Source organism: Copadichromis virginalis, linkage group LG2 (assembly GCF_057382275.1).
Source record: "Copadichromis virginalis isolate Kocher_CV1m ecotype Utaka linkage group LG2, C_Virginalis_male_GT1.1, whole genome shotgun sequence".
Lineage (NCBI taxonomy): Eukaryota > Metazoa > Chordata > Actinopteri > Cichliformes > Cichlidae > Copadichromis > Copadichromis virginalis.
In genome coordinates this window covers 30,457,803-30,478,807 of record NC_140619.1, presented here as the reverse complement: position 1 = coordinate 30,478,807, position 21,005 = coordinate 30,457,803, and the positions used below count along the sequence as shown (strand labels likewise).

Genomic DNA, 21,005 nt, shown 5'->3' with positions numbered 1-21,005 from the left:
AATGTCCTATTTCCTTATTCCAAAGTGGCATGGTCTTGCTTATTGTCCTGTGCAGAGGGAGAGATTCAGAAATAGAAAAAGCCAAAGACGGGGCACCTGGGGATGGGTGTTGAGAGAAAAGAGAGAGAGAAATAATCAGAAAACAGCAGCTCCCTTACGGAAAATATTCCTCTTGTTTCACACATGATGCTTTGTGAATTGGGTGTGAATAACTGCAAGCGCACTCCTCTTAGATAGGATTTATATGCTCACGCCAACAAACACATAGGCAGAGGTTAAGGCATGTAATCAGAACAGTAATTTGTGGAGGAAATGAAAGCACAGTCGAGGAAAACAAAGGAGAAATAACAGCAAATGCTGCCTCTGCATGCAGAAGCTCAAATCTCATTTAACAGCAATTAAGAAGGAATTTGAGGAAGAATAGATGAAATGATAAATAGACGCATTTTTTGGTGGGGGGTGGATTTCTCAGTTGGCTTTCCAGAAGGGAAGGGAAAGGAGAATAACTAAATGACAGCAGTGATGAGTAGCTGTGGAAATGTGCCTGTCAGTGTTTTCTTTTTTCTTTAGTGTCAAAAATCATAAAATTGTCCCAATAAAACAGACAAAACAAAGACTAGCTCATCACACATTCTTTGTGGATTTTATTTGACTGAGTATCTGCTGATAGCACACCTGACAGGTCTACACAGCACTTTTCAGTCCTCGTTTTGAATGGCAGAAGGGCCGCCTGTCTAGGTGAATGATGTAGATCTCGTTCATTATTCACAGCGGCTCTCTAAACACATAGGACCTCACAGAACGGCTCCTGCCTCAGAGTGCTTCAACCAAAACAAATCTGCATTTACAGCAGGGCTTCTAGAAATGTTATTAAGCTCCTCCATCACCCTTACTAAATCTGTTTCAACAGCATGGCAGGAAGAGTGTGTGAGGTATGTCGGTGTTCTTTCCACCATTCTCAGCCAGAGCAATTGCAAAGAGCATTAAGCATATGAATGTAAAGATCCGCTCAGGTTTCCTCTGAGGAGTCACTGCTTTAAGCGAGGGGATTTCTTCAAGCCTCGCTATCGTCTCAGTATCTTAAGCATGACTCTCATGTTTTCACTCTAATTATACTGATCTTGTAATTACACAGTGAGAAAGAAGGATTTTAATAGAAGCATTAAGGCTGCCTTGGCCGATCTAAGTGGATATAAAATGGAGAATAAGCCACTGAACTTCTTTGCTGCCACATGTTGAAATATGAGGTTTTCCAGGGAGCAGCTGGTAAGATTCAAGTTGATAGCGTGTGTAAAAGCACCTCCTCTGGAGCCCGGCTCAAAGACGAGCGACTACACTCATATTGTGGTTCAGAACTGAGAAGAGAGAGAGTGAAATAAGATGTTTGAGTCATGCTAGTAAGTTCGCCATTTTAAAGGGCATGTAAAATTCGGTATAATTAACATTGCAAATGGCTGAAGAATTGCGACATGAATTTTCAGATTAGAGTACTGGGCAGTTATTAACCTGCCAGCTGGAGAGAGCATAGCTACTTCCTTTGTAATACATCAATGACAACACAGTTATTAATTTCTGAAATACAACAGTGCAGTTGCAAACATTTAGAGCACGACTGTGTTCGTTAAAGAGTAAACACAGACACCACATTTCTGTTACTTAAATCTTTCATATGCCATCCGGAAGGAACCAGTCACATGAGAAGGTGCCCTTCAAAGAACCAATCACCAAACTGGTCACTAAGCTTCGATTTGCATAACACAGATTTTAAAAAGAAAAGCCAACATTCAGGGATTTCTGTATCCTCAGTATTTAGCATGGCAAGTGAACAAATCTTGATTTAGCTGGTAGCAAAAGGCTGATTTCCTGTAGTGGTGTTAACAGCAGGTCCAGTGGATTCAGATGACGGCTCAAGGTAAAACTGGGTTTGTAGACTTGTGTTCTAACAACAGTGAGCATCTCTTAAGATCGTGATTAGTTTGCACTAATTAGGCTCCACATAGACTGCAAATGGAGCCTTTAACAATTGTTTCCTTCCGATAGTTGTAAATTGACAAATTCCAAAATCCTCTCCCATGGTCATGCGTGAGTCACATGTGATTTTTCTTTTAATGGCTTAAAAGTACCAAATTAACAGGAGAGAAAAAGATCTCTTTTTGCATGTTGCAACTTGCATGAAACAGGTCCCAGTTGCCCCAAAAGGAAACAACAGCAATAGGACACTGGTGTAAATTTAGCATGTGCCTCAGAGATGGAGTGACATAAACAGCCTGGTGCACAGGAGAAAGGTGATTGATCTCCAAACCTTGGTGAGTGCTTGCAAGCTAGCACTGTTTTCTGCTGACATATGCATCAGCGTCAAGAACGAGATGGTTAATGTGACACATTTTGTAGTGAGTTTAGCAGTATGAGTGCTTTTAAGTTATTTAAGTTAAGTATTTAGAGGGAAATAAAAAGTGTTTTAGGATTTGGTAGGAGCTGATCCTCCTGAACAATTGCAGCTATTAAGGGGACTGGATACACTGAATGTGTCATGTTTGTTTTGCACATGAATTTACAGCTGAAAACCCTTGTCTTACCTATAAAATGAAAATTTGTCTTCCATCAAATGGTGAAAGCTGAAAGAGAACACTTCTCCCAGGAGGGCTCATTAAATCTGATTTTACTTTTGTTACGTCAGAATAAAGACTTTCCTATATGTCGTCTCAGATGTTCGTCTGATTGGAGTTACAGTAATATGTCCCTACCCAATACAGTTGTGCATCATTTGGGGTCTGACAGAATATCATAATTTTAGGAGGATTATTATATCACTCCTGCAGAGGTGTGAGAACGTCAGTCAGTGCACAGATCGTCCAGGTGGAAGGACCAATCCCCATGTGGTCTTGTTAGGGACGTGTTGTTTGTTCGCAGAGAGAATTCACATAATAGCGTCCTCCTTTCTAAGAAGACAATGGTTAGTCCTGTACACACTGTTCCAATATGCAAAATAACTGTCACAGTAAATCTAGAGAAAGACCAGTCATCTCGTTTTTCTCCAACTAATGGTAGGAACCTGTATTTTTTTAATTAAATAAAAACAAGGGGTAGCATTGTGTTCTGTACAGTGGGTTGGTGCACTTGGCAAAATGTTTTCGCAAGCTTGCTGCTGTTTAAATATAAGAATGTCTGCTAATAATTTTAAAAACATCAAAACTAAATACCGGAATATGGGCGGCACAGTGCCGTAATTGTTAGCACTGTTACAGCAAGTTTGTCTGAACCTCCTGCTCAAATGTGTGGAAGATCACAGTGGCTTCTTCCCAGTGTCCAGAGACATGGCTGTTAGCTGAATCACTCTGTGAAGGACTTGCAGACAGAAGAACTTCACTGATGTAGCTGTACTTCAGTTGGATTAATAATTGTTTATCTTTGATTTCTTTTTTTTTTTAGTCAAATTAGGAATTTTTGAACAAAAACATTTTTAAATTGCTGAATGTCATTATGTGGTATAGTGTGCCACCATAGTGTGCCCACAGCTGCTGTAGGTACTGCCGTGATCCTGGGTTTTTGACTTTGAGTTTTTTGGGATTTGTTCAGATTTCGCATGTTGGTTCCAAGGTTCAATTTCATTTTTATTTGTGTCTTTGTGCAGTTATAATATTTGTGGTTTAATTTTGAATTAATTGACCTGGTGATGGTGTGGTTCCTTTTGATGTCATTATTATTCCACTCTGCCCCCTTTTCTTTGGTTTTGGTGTTCTTACCCTGTGTTTCCTTGGCTTCATTTTTTGACCTCAGATGCCCTTCCTCTCCATGCATCCATGTTTTTACAATCACATCTGACAGTTTAGACTATCTCTTGGATTTTCATTCAGCATTTTGGTCAACAATACAGGTTTGATATCAAAAGTAATCGGTGTGCTGTTCTTGGTGCATCACTAATACATGATATGTATGTGATGTTCAGCCCACATATCATACCTTCCTGTTTGCAAATATGATTTTAGTTGTCCTTCCTGCTTCTATTAAATATGATGTTGGTAAAATTTGAGCCTATCACTGCAGAGGAGTCTTGACTATCCCATTGTTAGCTCCCGTCTTTTCCCGTCTCCATGGGTACTCGTCAGTATAGCAAAAATACAGTGTCACTAGCAGCACCAGGAGCAAATTGGAAGGTATGAAGTGATCATGGGCTGAACATTCATTTAAAGAAAAAACATTAATGTCAAGTAACCGCAGTGGTTAAATATCTCTCTATTGTTAAATGTTTACTCCAGTTGAAATGAAACTAATGACTCCAGAATTGAAATATTCTTCTGCTGCTTTTATGAAAGTGCATCTCACGCCTTTTGTTCAGTGTAAAACTGCTGCAGTTTCTAGTATCACTCGCCTAATCGTATGTTATGTTCATTTCAGTGGTAGAATTAACATATACAATGCATAACAAATTTATTACATTACCATATTGGACTACTTAAAAACACATAAAAACAAGAAAATGCAAGACTGTCAAAAACTAAAACTTTCTGACCTCCTTAAACTGAATTCCCCTTTTTATACCCACAATTGAGCCGTCACACTAGACTAAGTCAGAAATGGAACCTTAATTAAAAAACTAATGATTTTTATTTATTTATTCAGCTTTTTTGTAAAATAAATAAATAAATACAATTCAAGGAAAACAATAATGATAATATATCAGCATTCAAAAAATGATTCTGATTAAAAAGTTTGTACATATTGGTGGCGTAATCATTACAGGAATATAAAAAGTGCTTTTTAAAATTAAAAATACAGTTAATTTAGGGGAGCTGTGACATAAACCTTACAGTGGGTGATGGTCTGATATGTTTTTCAAACACAGTAACTTTAATTAATTAATCAATTGTTAGTCCATAAACGTGGCGTAATCATGAAAAATAGTTACTACTATTTATTAGACTCCATCATGATGTATTTGGAAACACTTGTTTTGTCTTACCTGCAGTCACAGGGATAGGGACATTATTGATTATTTGATCATACCAATCAACTAATCAATAATAAATGCTTAAGTTTAATAACAGTTACATTCACTGGTATTTTGTTAGCTTTGGCAGTAAGCTGTAGATTGTGTGTCATTATTTTTGAGGTGCTCTTACTGTATACCAGATTTTAAGCAATGCCCAACACACCGGTATAATCTAAAGAACTAAACTCTGTTTTCACAAACTAAGCAGTACTCTAACAAAAAACATGATGGAAAGGAGCCTTCGAAAGTGTTGACAGAACAATAAGTGATGTATTTATCCTCAAATATGAAAGGATCGAGTGCATTGTTTGTGCAAGCTTTCGTTTTGAAGGAACGAGCTTATTGAGATAAAGACGTCTGTCAGCTCGAGCAAACCTCAAGTTGCCGTTATCTGCAACAACATCTTAAATCTGCTACTGTGTTTGCTTCATCTCTCCCCGCGCCGCTCTTCTCCGCTCAACCTTTTCCGTGGTTTTTATCCTGCATTCCCCTTTCCAATCCGTTCTCCTTCTCATTTTCCTACATCAGCACCTTTTCCTCTTCTCTCTTTGTTTCCCTCACTGATTCTGTTCCTGAGTAAGCCTTTTCAGTTCCCGTGAGACTGTGTGAAATTAGCTCCTGGCTGCTGGGAGTCGTAGAGCTGTGTTGTGTGAGATGGTGGGGGTGTCAGTGAGTAGTCCTGGTATTCTTTACTGCTAACTTTGATCAGACATAAGGCACACTGCTGTTTTTTTCTGTTGTGTTTTAATATAAAAGCAAAGGAGTGCAATAGTTTTCCAAAGTGCTGTCCTGCTTGAACCCCATCTTCCTTACCTCGAGCAGCAGCAGTGCTGTTTTAAAAACATTCTGCACAGATAAGAAATCTATTGGTAAAGAGGAGTGTCCCGTTTTTTGGCTCAGTGCAGTGTTGTTTCCTGTACAGGACGCACTCAGCTGTGATAAATATGATGAATGTGGTATTTAGTAAAAATGTCAGTGGGAACTTTAGTGGGAATGGTATTTACTTGAACAGAACAAACTGTCTGGCAATATTTTAAAATTTAAATGCACAAATGAAGCCTGTTTTATGTTTTGTTTTTATTGTGACCATAGTGATAAAAGGCTTAGTTATAGTAAATTGGTCTTTGAAATTTGAAGAATTAAACAAAATGCATTGTGGCATAGTTTAGGGCTCTGTGAAATGTGTTTTGCAGACCAAAGAGCTCAGTTATATACTGAGAAAAATACTATGTGCCCTTCCACTACTACTTTGTGTACAAAAATCTGCCTTGCATATTTATATTCAGCATTAACAACAAGATTTTTGTTCATGCTGCAAAAGTATCAGACTTTGTGTTCATGAAATCCACATAAGCCCTAAAAAACCCACAACCCTTGTGCTTTGACTGTTAAAGTGGGGGATGTATAGCATTAATAATTCTTATTTAAAAGTGCCTATGCAGTGTTTACTGTAAAAATAATTTGGCTGGCCCTTAGGAAAACCCAAAGGGTAAATATTGCAGATTTTATTATTTTAACAAAGTGCTGAACCAACAGATATTTTCTGTTCCCATGCAGCAAACTTCAAAACATTGTGGGAATTTGTCTGGGGCCGTGCGTGGAGGCTTTGTCTGCATGTAGGCTATTTGACTTGCGTTTAGTTTGGCAAAGCCTCAGAGACAGGTGAGTATCTGCACAAAGACGTACACATAAACAGTCGCACGCAGTGAGATGTAAGTGCTCCTTCCCATGAGCTTCCTTTGAACATTCTCCTGCCGTTTACTCTGTGAACACACAGTATAAAACAGTAAAAAAGACAGCAAGTGTCAGAATGAAGGCAAATGAGAAAAAGATGGGGAACGAATGAAAGTAGAAGATGAGCACAGCGATCCTCTGACTGGTTCGGTACTGCTCGAACATCTTAAGGGAGGAGGAAACTCTGCAAACTTACAGAGTAGAACTGAGGAAGAAGAGAAAAGGATTAAACAGAGCAGAGTAAGTAAAGAAAGGGCATTTATCTCTCCCTCCTCCTGAACTCTTCCCTTGTTTCCTCAGTGGAGCAGACAGATAAGAGGGTTTGTGTATGATTGGCTTAACACTTGGCCCTATGCCACTGCTGCGCTATCACTGTGGGATACCATCAGGAGCTGAGGGATTCTGTCAGATGGGATGGTGTTTAAAAAAGATTGGATAATTTTGTACATGAAGTTAGCTGACTGAATTTGAATCAGCGTATTTGAATGCTGCGTGTGAACCTGAGCTCGAACATGAAATGCCCAAGACACACAGATGTAAGCCTCCTATCATGGTCCCTTTCACTCTCTATTTTTTCTTTGCATAATTTCCTCGATTTTTTTTTACACATTTTCGCTGTGAGACTGAATAGATCTCCCTTTATGGCACTAGCTCTCTTTGAGAGTGAAAAACAGAGTTGCCATATCACTTCATTATGACAGCTGTAACCTTTTGAATCTTTTACTTTGGAACCTTTTCGAAGCCCATCAGTGCAAATGTATGGCGTCAGTTACTGCCACTATGGCTTTTTATTACAACAGTCTCACGCTAATGTTACAAATTGAAGCTTTCTAGTAGAAACCAAATAAGAGCGAGCATTGCTCTGCTGTCTTCCCTATCAGTCTGTAAAACACTGAGAGATTAAACCGAAACGATCACAGCAAAGTGTTAAGAGAATTTCATCCAGCAGCTGAAGAAAAATACAGCTACTGCTTTGTTTTTTCACACCAAGAAGAGGTTATGGAAGCATGGCAGACCGCGGCAGAGGAAGTAATTCATCATCATCATCTAGCTTATGGCTGTACGCTCACTAGTGGAGCTCACTTCATAGATAAGAAAAATCAAAGAACCACACAAGTTAGGGACTGATTGCAATTCAGTTTTTCAAAAGCCTGACTTGCCAATTGTGTTTTCCTTTCTTTGTAAGCACTAAAGTTAAGAGCTTACACGATCTATGAGGGAAAAATTAAAGATTTTGGTCACCAGCCTATCGATCTGTGCACCTCTGACCTTCACTGAAAACAATCTGTTCTGACATACTCGCTGGCTTGTTGAAACAACAAGTCCCTTAATGCTTCTGTGTTGCCTGCTTCCTCTGAAAATGAAGGACGGCAGATCTGTGGTAGTGTCAGGCTAATTTACTAACATGCTGTCTTATTTATTATTTATTGAACTGTGTCCACTAGCTTGTATCTCCCCTCCACTTAGACCAACCTAGATCTATGTCGACCTCGATGCCTGTGGTTTACATGCTGGCTGCTGTGACATGGAAACAGTTCATGGCATGACACTTAGCTAGGCATGTGGAGAAAATCTCTGAGTCACAGCAAATTCATTTAGACTCCTCTGTCATTGTGTTTAACACAAAACTCATGCTCAGCCTTTTTCCTTTTATCTTTGTCACTTACTGACTGCCAATTTTACAATTTTTTGGGCAGTCACTTGTTTGTCCTCTTACAAACTTAGTGATGGGGACGCACGAATACCCGTTTTTTCTTCACAAAGCTTTCAAAGTTGGCACATGCTGTACCAGACATAAGTAGACACGACTGAAAAAATATAATATCAAACAGCACCGAAATGAAATTAAACGATTATTGCTAAAGAGATTTAGTGGTGAAAAATGTCTTGCTCATTCCTCTTTGTCAAATCTCAGAACAGCTCCTTTATTCCATTTTATATTCTAAACATTGTATACAAACAAATACATCACCACAAGGAAATTATGGCAGTTTTTAAAACTTTTAGATTTTGAAGAGAAACAATACAAAATTGTGGATTCTATCCATCTAACCATTAATTTTTCTGCCACTTATCCAGTTCAGGGTCGTAAAGAGGCTGGAGCCTATCCTAGCTACGAGTATCACAAAATAATCAATAAGGAAAATGAATTGCTGAATTTAACTCATCTTCTCTACAAGATGGGACATTTTTTTGTGTGAAAGACACAAAAATGACAAGAAGGTGGCGTTTGAGCCAAACGAAGCTTATGTTTAAATTAATAAGGATCTGTGCTGCCTGCTGTCTGGGTGCTCGCCTGTTAGCCCGTTCTTTCATCCCTTCCACTTTCCCACGCTGTCAAACTCAATACTGACATCCAATCATCTTCTTGCCTCCCTTCTTTGAGCCAATCAGCCTCTGCCCCATGTGGTTTAAATCTATGCTCTCCACCATTCTCCCTTTCAGACTCTCATTCATGCAACCCACCTCCTCCCCACCCCTGATTCACCCAAGTCATTCGAAGCTCCATCCAAGCCTCAGTATCCATCTTCACTAGCACCAGTGTCTAGACTCCAGGGGGTCCTGTCCTAAATCGTATTACTGCTGGGATTCTGTTCTGCCATGACGGGTCATCAGAGTCTAATCGCCAAATATATTGATTAATTTCGCTATCTGAACAAATCATGTTCAATTCTTCAAAATGATCTCTCCTTATTGAATTGATCTAATTTTGCATGACAATGCTAAATAGCAAGAGATAAAGGCGCTCCAGCTCCAGCTGGACTTATGTTACATTCCTCCCATTATCTTTTTACAGTCATAGCAGGAAAATAGCTCAGTTCTACTATTTAACGCAAGCCTAAATATTCAAAATACTGAGTCTACCAGAACTACAGTGAGAATATCACATAAATAGAATCTGATACTAGGTGTAAACAGCAATAATAATCACTGCGAGGAAAGACTGTTAGAAAATGTGCAGCTCTATTCCCCATTTATGAACAGCTACTCTCAGATTTTTTTCTCCCTGCCTTCGAGTGAGGCCTTCGGGTGCAGCTAAAACTGTTTCTGCTCTCTGATTAGTTTCAACAACATTTTGTACAAACTCGTTCTGACAGAGAATGCAGTTACAGCCTTTAGCATATCCTCAGATCAAATTTGTTTCAACTTTTTTGGCATCAAATAGGATACATTTTGGATTTATGAATGTGCACGTTTTTAAAGTGAGTGCGAGCGTACATACAGAAGAACATTTTTCAAAGATTTTTTTGTTTTTATGTGTGGTCGTTTTTTGTTTCCTAATAGACAGTTATTTTCCTACATCCAAAGCAACCCTTTTTCTCTCAACAATCATCCTTCCTGCCACTGTGTTCTGTGCTTGTCACTCTGGTCTGGTTGCTGTCAGCAGGTATATGCAAAGAGTGCTCTTCCACAGGGCTCCATCATCCGTCTTTTGCCTTTTTTTTTACGTTGTTACTTCAAACTAGTTGTCCTCTTATTCTTCTCACTCTACTCAGTGCTCAATGCTTTTTTTGTTAAATTGACTCCTCTCTTTCCATTTTCCACTTCTTCTATCATAATTGAATCCTTTTCATGTTCAATATCCTGAAACTGAAAGAAAATATGGGGAGAAAATGGAATGAAGCTTTTTCTTTGGGGGGGGAACTGTTGGAGGAGGAGATAAATCTGCAGAGAAGATGGCAAGATATTTTGAATAACACACTCCTCAGTGAGGTTTTCCTCTCATTAACGTGAAAAGAAAGGACAGAATGAAGAGGAAGCAGATTTTTGATGTCGGCTTCCAGCCATATTGTTCAGTTTCTGGATCTGAAGGGGATAGTGCTCAGCAGTATAAAAAAATAGCACAAGAGCAGAGAGGAAGAGAGTTGATGAATGAGGGAAGCTGTAAAAATAGAAAGCCAAAGGGAGAAGGGAAGGGAAGCATGCAGAGAGAAAAGAAGTTGTTTGTCTCAGTTTAGAGGAGCTGGCTGTGAATGCACATGTTATCACTGGTAGGTCAGGTCTTACATAATTTTACAGGCTGGACAGAAATCATTGTTCTAATGATGAAGCCATGTTTATTTTAGATGAGTTGTGTGTGCGCGCGTGGGTGCAAAACAGGGAGTGAGAGAGAAAGAGAGGCAGTAAAGGCTGACTACCTTCCAATAATATAAGGGGAGGTGTGTGTGTGCGTCTATGTGTATGCGTGTGTGTGCATGTGGGGTATCCTCCTCCATCATCTTCTGAGCAGCACATGTAATATTCAGTGTTATCCATGTGTTCATATGAATGAGATGCTGCCTGTCAATCTTAAGGCTAGAGACTCAAATAGTGGATCGACTCCGGTGGACCTTTGCTTCAGGAAAGCAAACCCTCCTCTCTGTTCTTCTTCTGTTCTCCTCTTTCTTTTTTGCCTCTCACTGCGTTGCCTTCTCACTCTGTGCTCCAAACCTTTTCCCTCTTCCCTGTCTGTCCATTTCTCGTCTCGTCGTCTTTCTTCTTTACACTCAAAAAAATAAAACATTAGATTTACTTAAAAAAGTTATGTCAAGTGGTTCCACACAACTGCTTTAAGTAACTTTTAAGAAATGTTGTTACTTAGTTTGAACTCAATACTGTTAAGTTAGATTTACGTAAGTGTATTGGCTAAATGTAACTTAATTGCAATGCTTAGCTGATACTTATCTTTGTTGCTTTAAGCCTACATAACTTGTTTAGGCAATATCTTTGTAATACTGTTACTTAGCTGGTACATAACTTTTCTGCTTTAGAAGGACATAACCTGGTTAGGTAGTATCTTTGTAAAACTGTTATGTAGCTGCTACATAACTTTGTTACTTTTGAATTATATAAAATTGTTAAGTAATTTCTATTCAATACAATTACAAATAAATCATTTACACTGGTTACTTCCATACAAAATAGCAAAGTTTCTTAAAAGTTACTTAAAGCAGTTATGTGGAACCACTTGACATAACATTTTTAAGTAAATCTTAGGGAGATCTTTTAGGAAGAAATGAAGACAGCACCCAAATTATCAAACACAATCCTGCCTTTAATAAGCACATTCAGTGCATATAAAATACTTTTTTCCAAGCACAACAGCTTAACACAAAGTGCAATCAATGCAACTTGTTACAAATTCCAAGTGAATATTTTGTGCAGAAAATGTAGATCAGTATAAAGTGCTAACCAACTTGTCGTCAAACTAAAATGATTAAAAAAAATGATCCAACAAAGTCCTGTCTTTACTAAGCACATTCAGTGCATATTAAATACTTGTTGACAGACCGAAAAGACTGTAGAGCCGTAGCTTAACACAAAGTGCAATCAATGCAGACAACTTGTTACAACTTTAACTAAATACTTTGTGCATAAAACAATATTTTACTTCAAAGACCAGTGAAGTGCTAACCAACTTGTCTTTCAACTGGTCCAGAAAGCATCCAAATTATCAAAAAAAATCCTACATTTTACAGGACGTTTCAGGAATTATTTTCAAACACTGATAAGCATGAAAGAGCAAACTAAACTCATTTAAAACAGTGAAAATTGGCTGTTTTGTTCAAAAACTGTACTGTAAAACAGTGCTACTCAGTTTTTCAAGTTATGGTTACATCCCAAGTTGCAGACAGCTGCCAAATGTCACATTCTTTGAAATATCAAATCACAGCGGCCTAACCGCTAGAACTTTTTAAAATGTCTGTCATTTTCTGTATGTTGTCAAGTAGCAGTAGAAGAAGTGCAACACCAATTTTTTAAGTAACAGTATTTTGCTAAAATGCAAATGAACATTATTGTTCTCTAAAACTGGTGAATGTTCCCAAGAAACAGTACTGACAATGAAAAAAAGTGTTTATGAACAACTTAACTATACCGGAACGTAAAGCATTCAAACTAAGTTAAGCAATAAGGGCCTCCCGCTTCCTCCTCTTTATTCAAGGAGTTTGTTTCTGAGCACTTGAACTTTGTTTGATAGCTTCTTAGCATCAAGTCCCATCAGTACTTTCTGAAAAAACTCAAAAGTGTACCTGAGGTTGGATGGGTAGCTCATGTTTAAAGTGTAGATCAGGCCGAACAACAACACAACAGCAGTGGCAACATCAGGAAGATCTCTGAGCACAGCGACACCCTCAATTATGATACCAATGTCTTCTGCCGGGTCAAGGTCACGCTCTCCTTCTGGTTTGATGACGTAGATGCCAATGAGCGTCTTCTCCATTTCACTTTCGGCCTCATGGAAGTCCACATCCTAAAAAAATTAATAAGTAAATAAACATAATAATACAAGTTGCAGGGTTTCATATCAATTAAAGGGATATTCCACCCAAAGTGGAAATTTGTCTATTACCATAAATTGCCAAGAGTTAGATAAGTGAGAAAAAAGCATTTTGTAACCAGCACAGTACATTTCTGATCTTATACCCATTGTTCCTGGTGAGCTCAATAATCATGTCGACTGCAAATGAAAAGTAAAAAGTAACACGACGGATTTGCAGGAGGAGGCGATTTAGACTTGGGCCTACATTACGGTTACGCCAAAGCACCCTGTAACCCGCCATGGCATAGCACTTGGATACAACAACAGTGGTTGAAAAAGCCTCTGGTTTCCATAAATAAACACATATTCGAATATCCATGCACCATGCAGCGGCGGCTTACAGTGTTGTATGTGGTAACCATAATGTATTCCCAAGTCTAAATCTACTCCTCCAAATCCTTCAAGTTACTTATTACTTTTCATTTAAAGTCGACATGATTATTGAGCTCACCAGGAATAATTCGTACCATTAAAGAGTCATTTGCAACCAAAATGCTTATAGTTCCCATTCACTCCATTTTTTAAATGCTAGGCAAAAGCAAATAGACTGCTGCCGGATCAGGAGAATTATTGCACTGGTTACAAAATTATTTTTTCTCACTTATCTTACTCTGGGTAATATGGTAATAGACCAATTTTCACTTTGGGGTGGAATATCCCTTTAAGCTGCAAAACAGTAGACAGCTCAGAGCGAGATGAGAGGTGTTGGTCCATCATCTAGATTACACGGCAGAACAACAAAGCAGAAAGACAGTACACTCAGCCCACATTACACCCCAACTGTAATGGCAAGGGTCACTCCCGCATAAGCTTGTGCTTTTATATCTCCAATAATGTTCTAATTTTAACTTTTTGTTATAATCTAATGAATGTGTGTGAGGAAAAATTACCGTCAGTTAAATTTTTATTACTGGAAATTGTTTCTATTTGATTACTTGCCTGATATTCTTTGATCAAGCTGTTCGGATCTTCATTGAGGTAGACTGCAAGTCCTTTCAGCGTACACACTCTTCTCATTGCAACTGTGTCGTTCTGTAAAACATAAAAGCAAATTTTACTTAGCTAAACTTTAAAGACATTTTCAGTTAACTTCAGCAAAATAAATGTATATAATGCTTTGAGAAAAAAAGTCCATGACACACTACAGAAGAACAACAAAATTTTAAATAAAAAAAATTAAGGAAAGAAGGAACATTATCATTTGAAAAAATGTGACGAGCAAAAAAAGGTAACCACAGGATCCCAAAAAAAACAGAAACCCGACCAAAAACAGCAGCATGAAGAATCCAGTGAGGAAGAGGATGAACAAGAGGTCACACCAAAGCCAGCCTGAACAGAGGATTTTTTTTTTAAAGTAAACCACTGAGTCCACTGATCTAAGGCTTAGGAGGAGAGTTCCAGAGTTTGGGGGCCACAGCAGCAATGATCTGTCACTTTTGGTCTTTAGACTGTTGTGCACTACCAGGCTTTGATCACTGGACCTCAGGGACCTGCTGGGGGTGTTGGGACTGAGAAGATCTCCATTGTATGATGGTGCTTGTCCATGTAAGGCCCTAAGGACCAGAACCAGGATCTTGAAATGAACCTTGAAGTTGACCAGCAGCCAGTGACGCTGGAAGAGAAGCGGGGTGACGTGGGTGTGTTTGGAGGACTTGAACAGGAGGTTTTGCAAGGACAAATGAAAAAACAGTTGTAGTACTAAGCTCAGAGACCTCCCTTTATCCCGTCTTGGTTTGAAAGGTGCCTGATGGCAGTTTATTCTAGCTTCAGCTTTTCTACTGTAAATGCCAAAATTCTCCCCAGGGAGCCGCGGCAAATCCCGTTTTGGAAACGCTACTGTCCTGTAAAAACAGCTTTTAATTCTGGCAATTTTTTTTTATAAAGTATCCAAATCAACTTAAAACTTTATTACTGTGACAACACTATCATGAAAAGGACAAAGAATAAACAATCCCATAATACCAACATTAAACTTTACCTTACAATAGAAGGAGACAACAAAATCATATGTATTAAAAGAGGGAATGAAGCATTGAAAAAAATTAATTCCAAACCTCATCAATTGCAGCCATGATTTCTGTGATCTTGCGTCCAGATGTTCCTCCCTTGTTTCTGAAGACTTTGGTCAGTTTGGTTGTGTTGTTGTCCAGCTGTGCCATAAATGTGGATGTTAGCGGGATCGTAGTGATGCGCTGGAATTCAGCATTTATCTGTAAAATAAACAAATGTTTAGCGTGATGGGTTTAAAATATTGCATGTGGAGTGCATTTGCAGATCAACTGATTCAGTTACCTCACGTGGAGAAAAAAGAGCTGGCCATCGGCTTTTAAAGTCAGCTACGAAGGGCATGTCCTGAAGAATTTCTTGCCTCCGGTGAGGAAAGGTTTGGGCCATTTTTGCTTTGATGGTTTCATTGTTGTTCTTCTTCTTGAACTCTGAAAGCAGCACCAACCTTTCTTCTTCCTGACTCTCTCGGGTTTCTCCAGCTGGATAATCAGGGCAGAAATTCACCTCTGCTCTCCTGGGTTTCTTGACTTGGTTGGGATGCACATTACTGTTCCCTCTTCTTTTGAGAGAATTGATGACCAACTCACTACACCCTAAGTTCTTCAGTTTTCCACGATAGTTTGACATTTTATACTTCAAACTGATCTTCCATGCAGAAAATCCAGTTTCTGAACCCTTCTCTTTCAAGCATGGATGCTTTACAACCAAAGCTTGGCAAACATCACTAAGATTGCTGTCTGAAGGGTAAGCTTTGTACTTCATAATTTCTGAAGACAAGCTCTCTAAAATGTCAGACTTGAGCTTTGGTTTTAGGGTTAAAAGTGTTCCATTGGCTTGGAATTCCTGGTTGCCTTTTGTCAATTGCAGCTCTACATCGAAGCTAAACTCAGGTATGCGAAAGTCCAGTGGCCAGGCTTCTGATCGCAGCGTGGAGTTTGCTGAGCTCGAGGAGCTTGATGACCTGGATTCTGGCGATGACAGTATATCTGTGTCATAATCAGGGTTGTGGCCAGAGCAGGGGCTACCCAAGTTAAATGAGGACACACTGCTTTCATTACTACCAGTGGATGTTTCTGGAACACCTGTTTTAATCACTTTTATTTTGTCCATGTCTTTTAGATCAAATGTGGATGTCATGTTTAGGAACTGATTAAAATCTGTGTCCATGTACTGTAATCTGAACTGTTCAGAAACTCCGCACTGATTTTCAATCTCCGCTTTGAGCTCGTTAACATTCTTTGGTATCCCCAAAGGAAGGGTTAACTTGAGTGCGTTGTTCTCCCCCAGGATTATCAGAAGCTTTGTTGGGGCTGTCATTTCTGATGTCCCAATCTCCAACTGTTACTCTAAAAAATAAGTGCAAGAACATGAGCAGGTGGTTCCCAAACTTCAGTACATGTTACATTTTTTTAGTGGTATTCAGAATTTTGCAGCACAATTTTTTTTCTAGTATTTTTACAAGGCTTGAAACATATCCGAGTAGATTTAAGTTCTGGTCCAACTATTTTTAAGAACCAAACTTTGAGAAGAACTGCTATACAGCACAAAAATTAAATCAGCAACATGGACATTAAAATTACCTGAACAGTGTATGTATCTCTTTAATGTAACCATGCGAGAAGCTCCGACTTGGTAGTCACAAAGTGGATAACAATCCACCAGATCCTCATGTGCAACAAGAGAAATTTCCTTTGGAGATGGGTCAATTTTGAAGGATCCATAGTGTTCAGTGTACCACGAGCTCAGTTTTTTTACTATAAACACCAACGAATCTGCCAAAATACACATCTGCAGGATTTCAGCAAACTCTGGCAGACCCCCCAGTGATCCATGTACTATTAACATGCCCTTCCTGTAGTAGATGCCTGCAACAGACACACTCTGGGCAAGGCTAACTACAGCTGTGTCAGGGTACTTTTCAGCAAGACAATGTGCAATTTCACGTTTGAGAAGTTCTACTGGGACTGCCGAGACTCGTGAAACCTCAAAAGTGGCTTTGCTACAGCCTGATGAATGCATGTAATGGCCAATCATGAGCTGGTGTTTGGTTGACAAAGACAGGGTTATGTTTTTGAAGCAGTTTGTGTGTCTAGCAACTTTTTTAAAAAATGTGTGCTTTGCCTTGAATCTGATTGTCCATAATAAGGCAAGTGGACCAAAATGGCGAATTATTGAGGGATAATGAGCCAGAAAGTGATGTTTTGGCAATGGTCTTCTATCTGGGCATACTTCTTTGTACCTTTGATGGTGGTCTAAAATCTTACTCTCCAGGTATGCAACTGAGTCACTGTTATGAACAGGACACACAACAAGCTCAACAATATCCTTCAAATCTAGTAGAAGTTCCCAAGCTGGTTCGTTTTCAGGTATGTGTTGTCCAATAATAAGTGGCAGAAGTCTTAGTAAACACCAATTTTCATGTGCATTGCCACCAACAGTTTTTTTACTAAGAAAATTGTGAGGCAATTTCAGAGGGCGATTAGTCTGATCCCCTCCTTTGTAGGGAAATGACTGAACAAGTCTATTTAGATTTTCAAAAGTGATGTACTTCTTGCCTATTAGTATTCGAAGGCACTCAGCTATCTCAAAAGGCACAATACCTTCAAAAAGGTCATGTGCAAGATCAGGGGGGAATCCTGTAGTGACCTTGAAGAAAGACAGACTGTCTGCTAAGACACACGAGCTTTTCACACCACAACAAGCTACCCCTGTCTCACGGGCAGTTGCTATGTGTACACGATGGAGCTCCTCAGTTCTCAGAGAAAAGTCACTATTTGTAGCTTTTGATTCAATTTCTGAGCGTGTAGCAGTACAAAACCTGCAAAAGTAATCTCCAGAAAAACTTTCCACAAAATCGGCCAATCCATGAGCTCCGAGGCTGTCTGCCACTACATATTGGACAGTGCCTTTAAAGTTGACCCCTAAATTGTCAATGAACACTCCCTGCTGCTCTAAAATGACAAGGTCTTGCAAAAGTGGCTCAAATATTTTTGAATAGCCAAAGGTCCTAAGGTCCTCACTTTTGCACAAGAGAGCCAAATAAATAGAAGAGAGGGATGAATGACTACCTGGTGGCAAGTTACCTAAAATCCAGTAAACTGAGCAAAGTTTATGCTTTTTCCGTGATGTCCCCAATGGATTGCAAATTTCGAAATCATCAACATAAAGACAAATAGAGATTCTTAGTTCACCGCCTGAGAAAAACTCATTATTTTGAAAATGTAGACCATCTTTATATGATGTATACTTTTCCTTATTTACAAAAGGATTCTGATTGTGGCTAGTGACAAATTTGTTCAGTATGTTTTCTTGTTTAAATATCTGCTGTAATGATTTTAGAATAGGAATATACTGAAAGGTCCTCTTGCTTTGGGAGTCGAGAATGTATTCAATTGGATCAATTACTTCAAAATGTTTTCTGTAATACTGTCTGCGTTTGAAGGCAGTGGCAAGTGTGCCGTCCTTTTCTATGGCTTTTAACAAAGGGTTAAAAGAAACTGCCTTTGTCAGTTCTTCAATAACAGGCTGGTCTAGACAAAGGTTATGATTCTTGAGTATGTCTACAATTACTTGATTTGTCAAAGGCACTGATGCACAGCTTATCAGGTAGTGCAATTCTGAAAGCAACTCGTCAATTGCTATGCTGGGAACATGAAAATAGTTTTCCAACTTAAGTAAAAGAGATGCAAAATTAAGTTCTATTACATTTGCCAAATCTTCAGTCTCACTTGTAGTTGTATCGTGATCAATATTTGCACTTATGTCCTCTTCTACAATAGTGTCTGTACTGTCATCAGCTGATGTTTGGCCTACAATAGTGTTAGCAATACCGATTTTAAAGTCTTTTAAGGTATAAGGATTGTGTTTCCTATTTCGATGAGACTTGAATGTACCATAGATATTTGTTTTGAAAGAACAACCCTCAAACATGCAATGCACAGTCTCGTTACATTTTAGATGGTTGTTAATGTGAGAAAAATACTCCTGCTCCGAAGCTATGTTGCAGCAGGAACACAAATGGCAGTTAAATGTTGCCAAACTCACAGACTTGTCTAGAGTTCTTTGGGTATGTGATCTGCTTAAGTGGCTATGTAGAGCATTCCATGTTTTGAAAACACAGACACAATCAGAATAGGCACATGGATACTGCTGTCTACTATGAACTAACCTGTAGTGTTTTAATAACAGAGCTCGTGATGACACCACTTTTTTGCACAATTTGCACTGCCACATCAACGTATCTGGGGGAGAAGCACAAAAGACATTTTCATTACACTGTCCCTGAAAAAACTAAATAATTTGCACATTGTTAATGTTTCATATTAATCAGTTTTATTTTTAATATTGTATGCTACAACAATGAATTTATTGATCTACATCATCACCACTGCATATTGTGTAAATGTGTGTGTAATCTGACATTAAAAGTCGAGTGAGAAATCCCATGGACATTGTACAACATTAATGCAGTTCATCTTACACCAGCTTACTAAATGCTTTCTGCAAGCTACATCAAAACGTAAGCTGAAATATTAGACAGAAAATACACCCTAACCTGTCTGCTAGCGAGGAGCGCTTCTCCACTGTTGTTGGCTAAAGTGCAACGCAGTCAGGCGTCCGAGTATAAACTTGGCGCGAAAGTGCGTGCCGGACCGAATGCGCTGCCTGTACCGACGCGTACCGACGCGTACCGACGCTAGCGCTACACTACATTTGGGCTGAAAACAGAGCTTTGCTATTGCAATGGAGTCCCCTCCAAAATCATTTGGAAACTCACGTGCAGCAAGTCCACGTTAGCAAACCTTTACCGGGCAAAACCCTGCCTGTACTCTTTTCTTAGTAGCACTTGCGACATTAACTGACGTGTGAACATATATATGTAGACGGGCTTTACAAGAAAAATGACTTCTTACCTGATTTTTGGACAAAAATGCGGCTGAACCAGTCCACATGGCGAAGAAATAGCAAGCTTGAGAAAGAGGGTGGTGCGCATGCGCATTGGCCCTTATTTAGGCGGGCTCTGCACGCAGCAGTATGTGCAGAGGGACAAACCTGTGAATTTACTCAACAATGTTACGTTGACACAGTTCAATGACTTTGTGTAACAACAAAAAGTAACAACATTTCATTAAATTTGCACAAACACTTTAAGGATTTTTGCAAAATCGAGTTTATTAAGAACAAACAACAAAATCTACTTTAGTAAAAGCAGAGATAGGCTGAGTTCATTTTTTTGAGTGTAGTCCTCGTCGACTATTCTGCTTCCTCTCCTGCTCTCCTCCTGCAAAGCATCTCATAATTGCCTTCATATTTTCTCTTCCTGCATGTGCTTTAAATCCTCAATTTTCCCAGTACAGCTTTTTGTTCCTCTTCTCCTGATTATATCTTCATTTTCTCACATCGTCCATTTCATAGCTCCATTACGAAGAAATAAGGGTTGAATGGATATGCAAACAAGGGCTCTCACTTGTGGAGGCTACTATTGCCTGTTAAGAAAAAAACCTATTTAACAAGCTTTGTCAGAAATTTTGAGAAGGTATATAATGTGCTTCATAACATGCTAAAATCTATTTATCCTTTGATTTTCCTTTGCTCATCCAGTTCGTCATTGCTATAGGGGTCAGGTGGGGGATAGAACCCAACCGAGCTGAAACAGACTATCTGTTGCAGACCTAACACATAGAGACAGACAACATTCACGGTTATGGTCAATTTCATGCAAACACCACACAGAAGGGCCCCAGGCTGGATTTAAAAACCCACGACCTTCTCACTTTGCTGCCCTGCTGAAAATATCGATATGGAGTCTAAAAAAGGTTAAACTGTAGTCAAACTTGTATGATCAAGACAGTCTCTTTTTGATTAATCTCTTTGAATTCTCAAATTTATATTTTGAACAGAGCACTAACAGTGCTCCAGCCAGCACACAGTCTCTTGCTAGCTGTCCCAGCTACAAATAAGTTGCAAAACGTA

The 21,005-nt window shown here is 39.0% G+C and overlaps 2 protein-coding genes across 4 annotated transcripts in view; one reads left to right on the top strand and one right to left on the bottom strand.

The window, feature by feature from the left end:
• spock1 (SPARC (osteonectin), cwcv and kazal like domains proteoglycan 1) overlaps nt 1–21,005 on the top strand; it is a 131,726-nt gene that overhangs the window by 39,133 nt on the left and 71,588 nt on the right. The window lies entirely within an intron of this gene.
• On the bottom strand, nt 11,298–19,264 carry LOC146717640 (uncharacterized). 2 transcript variants are annotated; one of them, XM_085478683.1, is made up of 5 exons: nt 19,201–19,264; nt 15,318–16,378; nt 15,080–15,235; nt 13,965–14,057; nt 11,301–12,956 (listed from the first exon to the last, which is right to left on the bottom strand). In XM_085478683.1, the coding sequence occupies exons 2-5, from the start codon at nt 16,347–16,349 to the stop codon at nt 12,639–12,641; spliced, it is 1,599 nt and encodes a 532-aa protein (XP_085334809.1). In that variant the 5' UTR covers nt 16,350–16,378; nt 19,201–19,264; the 3' UTR covers nt 11,301–12,638. The 2 variants fall into 2 exon arrangements, with proteins under 2 accessions (XP_085334815.1, XP_085334809.1); XM_085478689.1 differs by lacking the exon at nt 13,965–14,057 and having other exon boundaries at nt 11,298–12,956.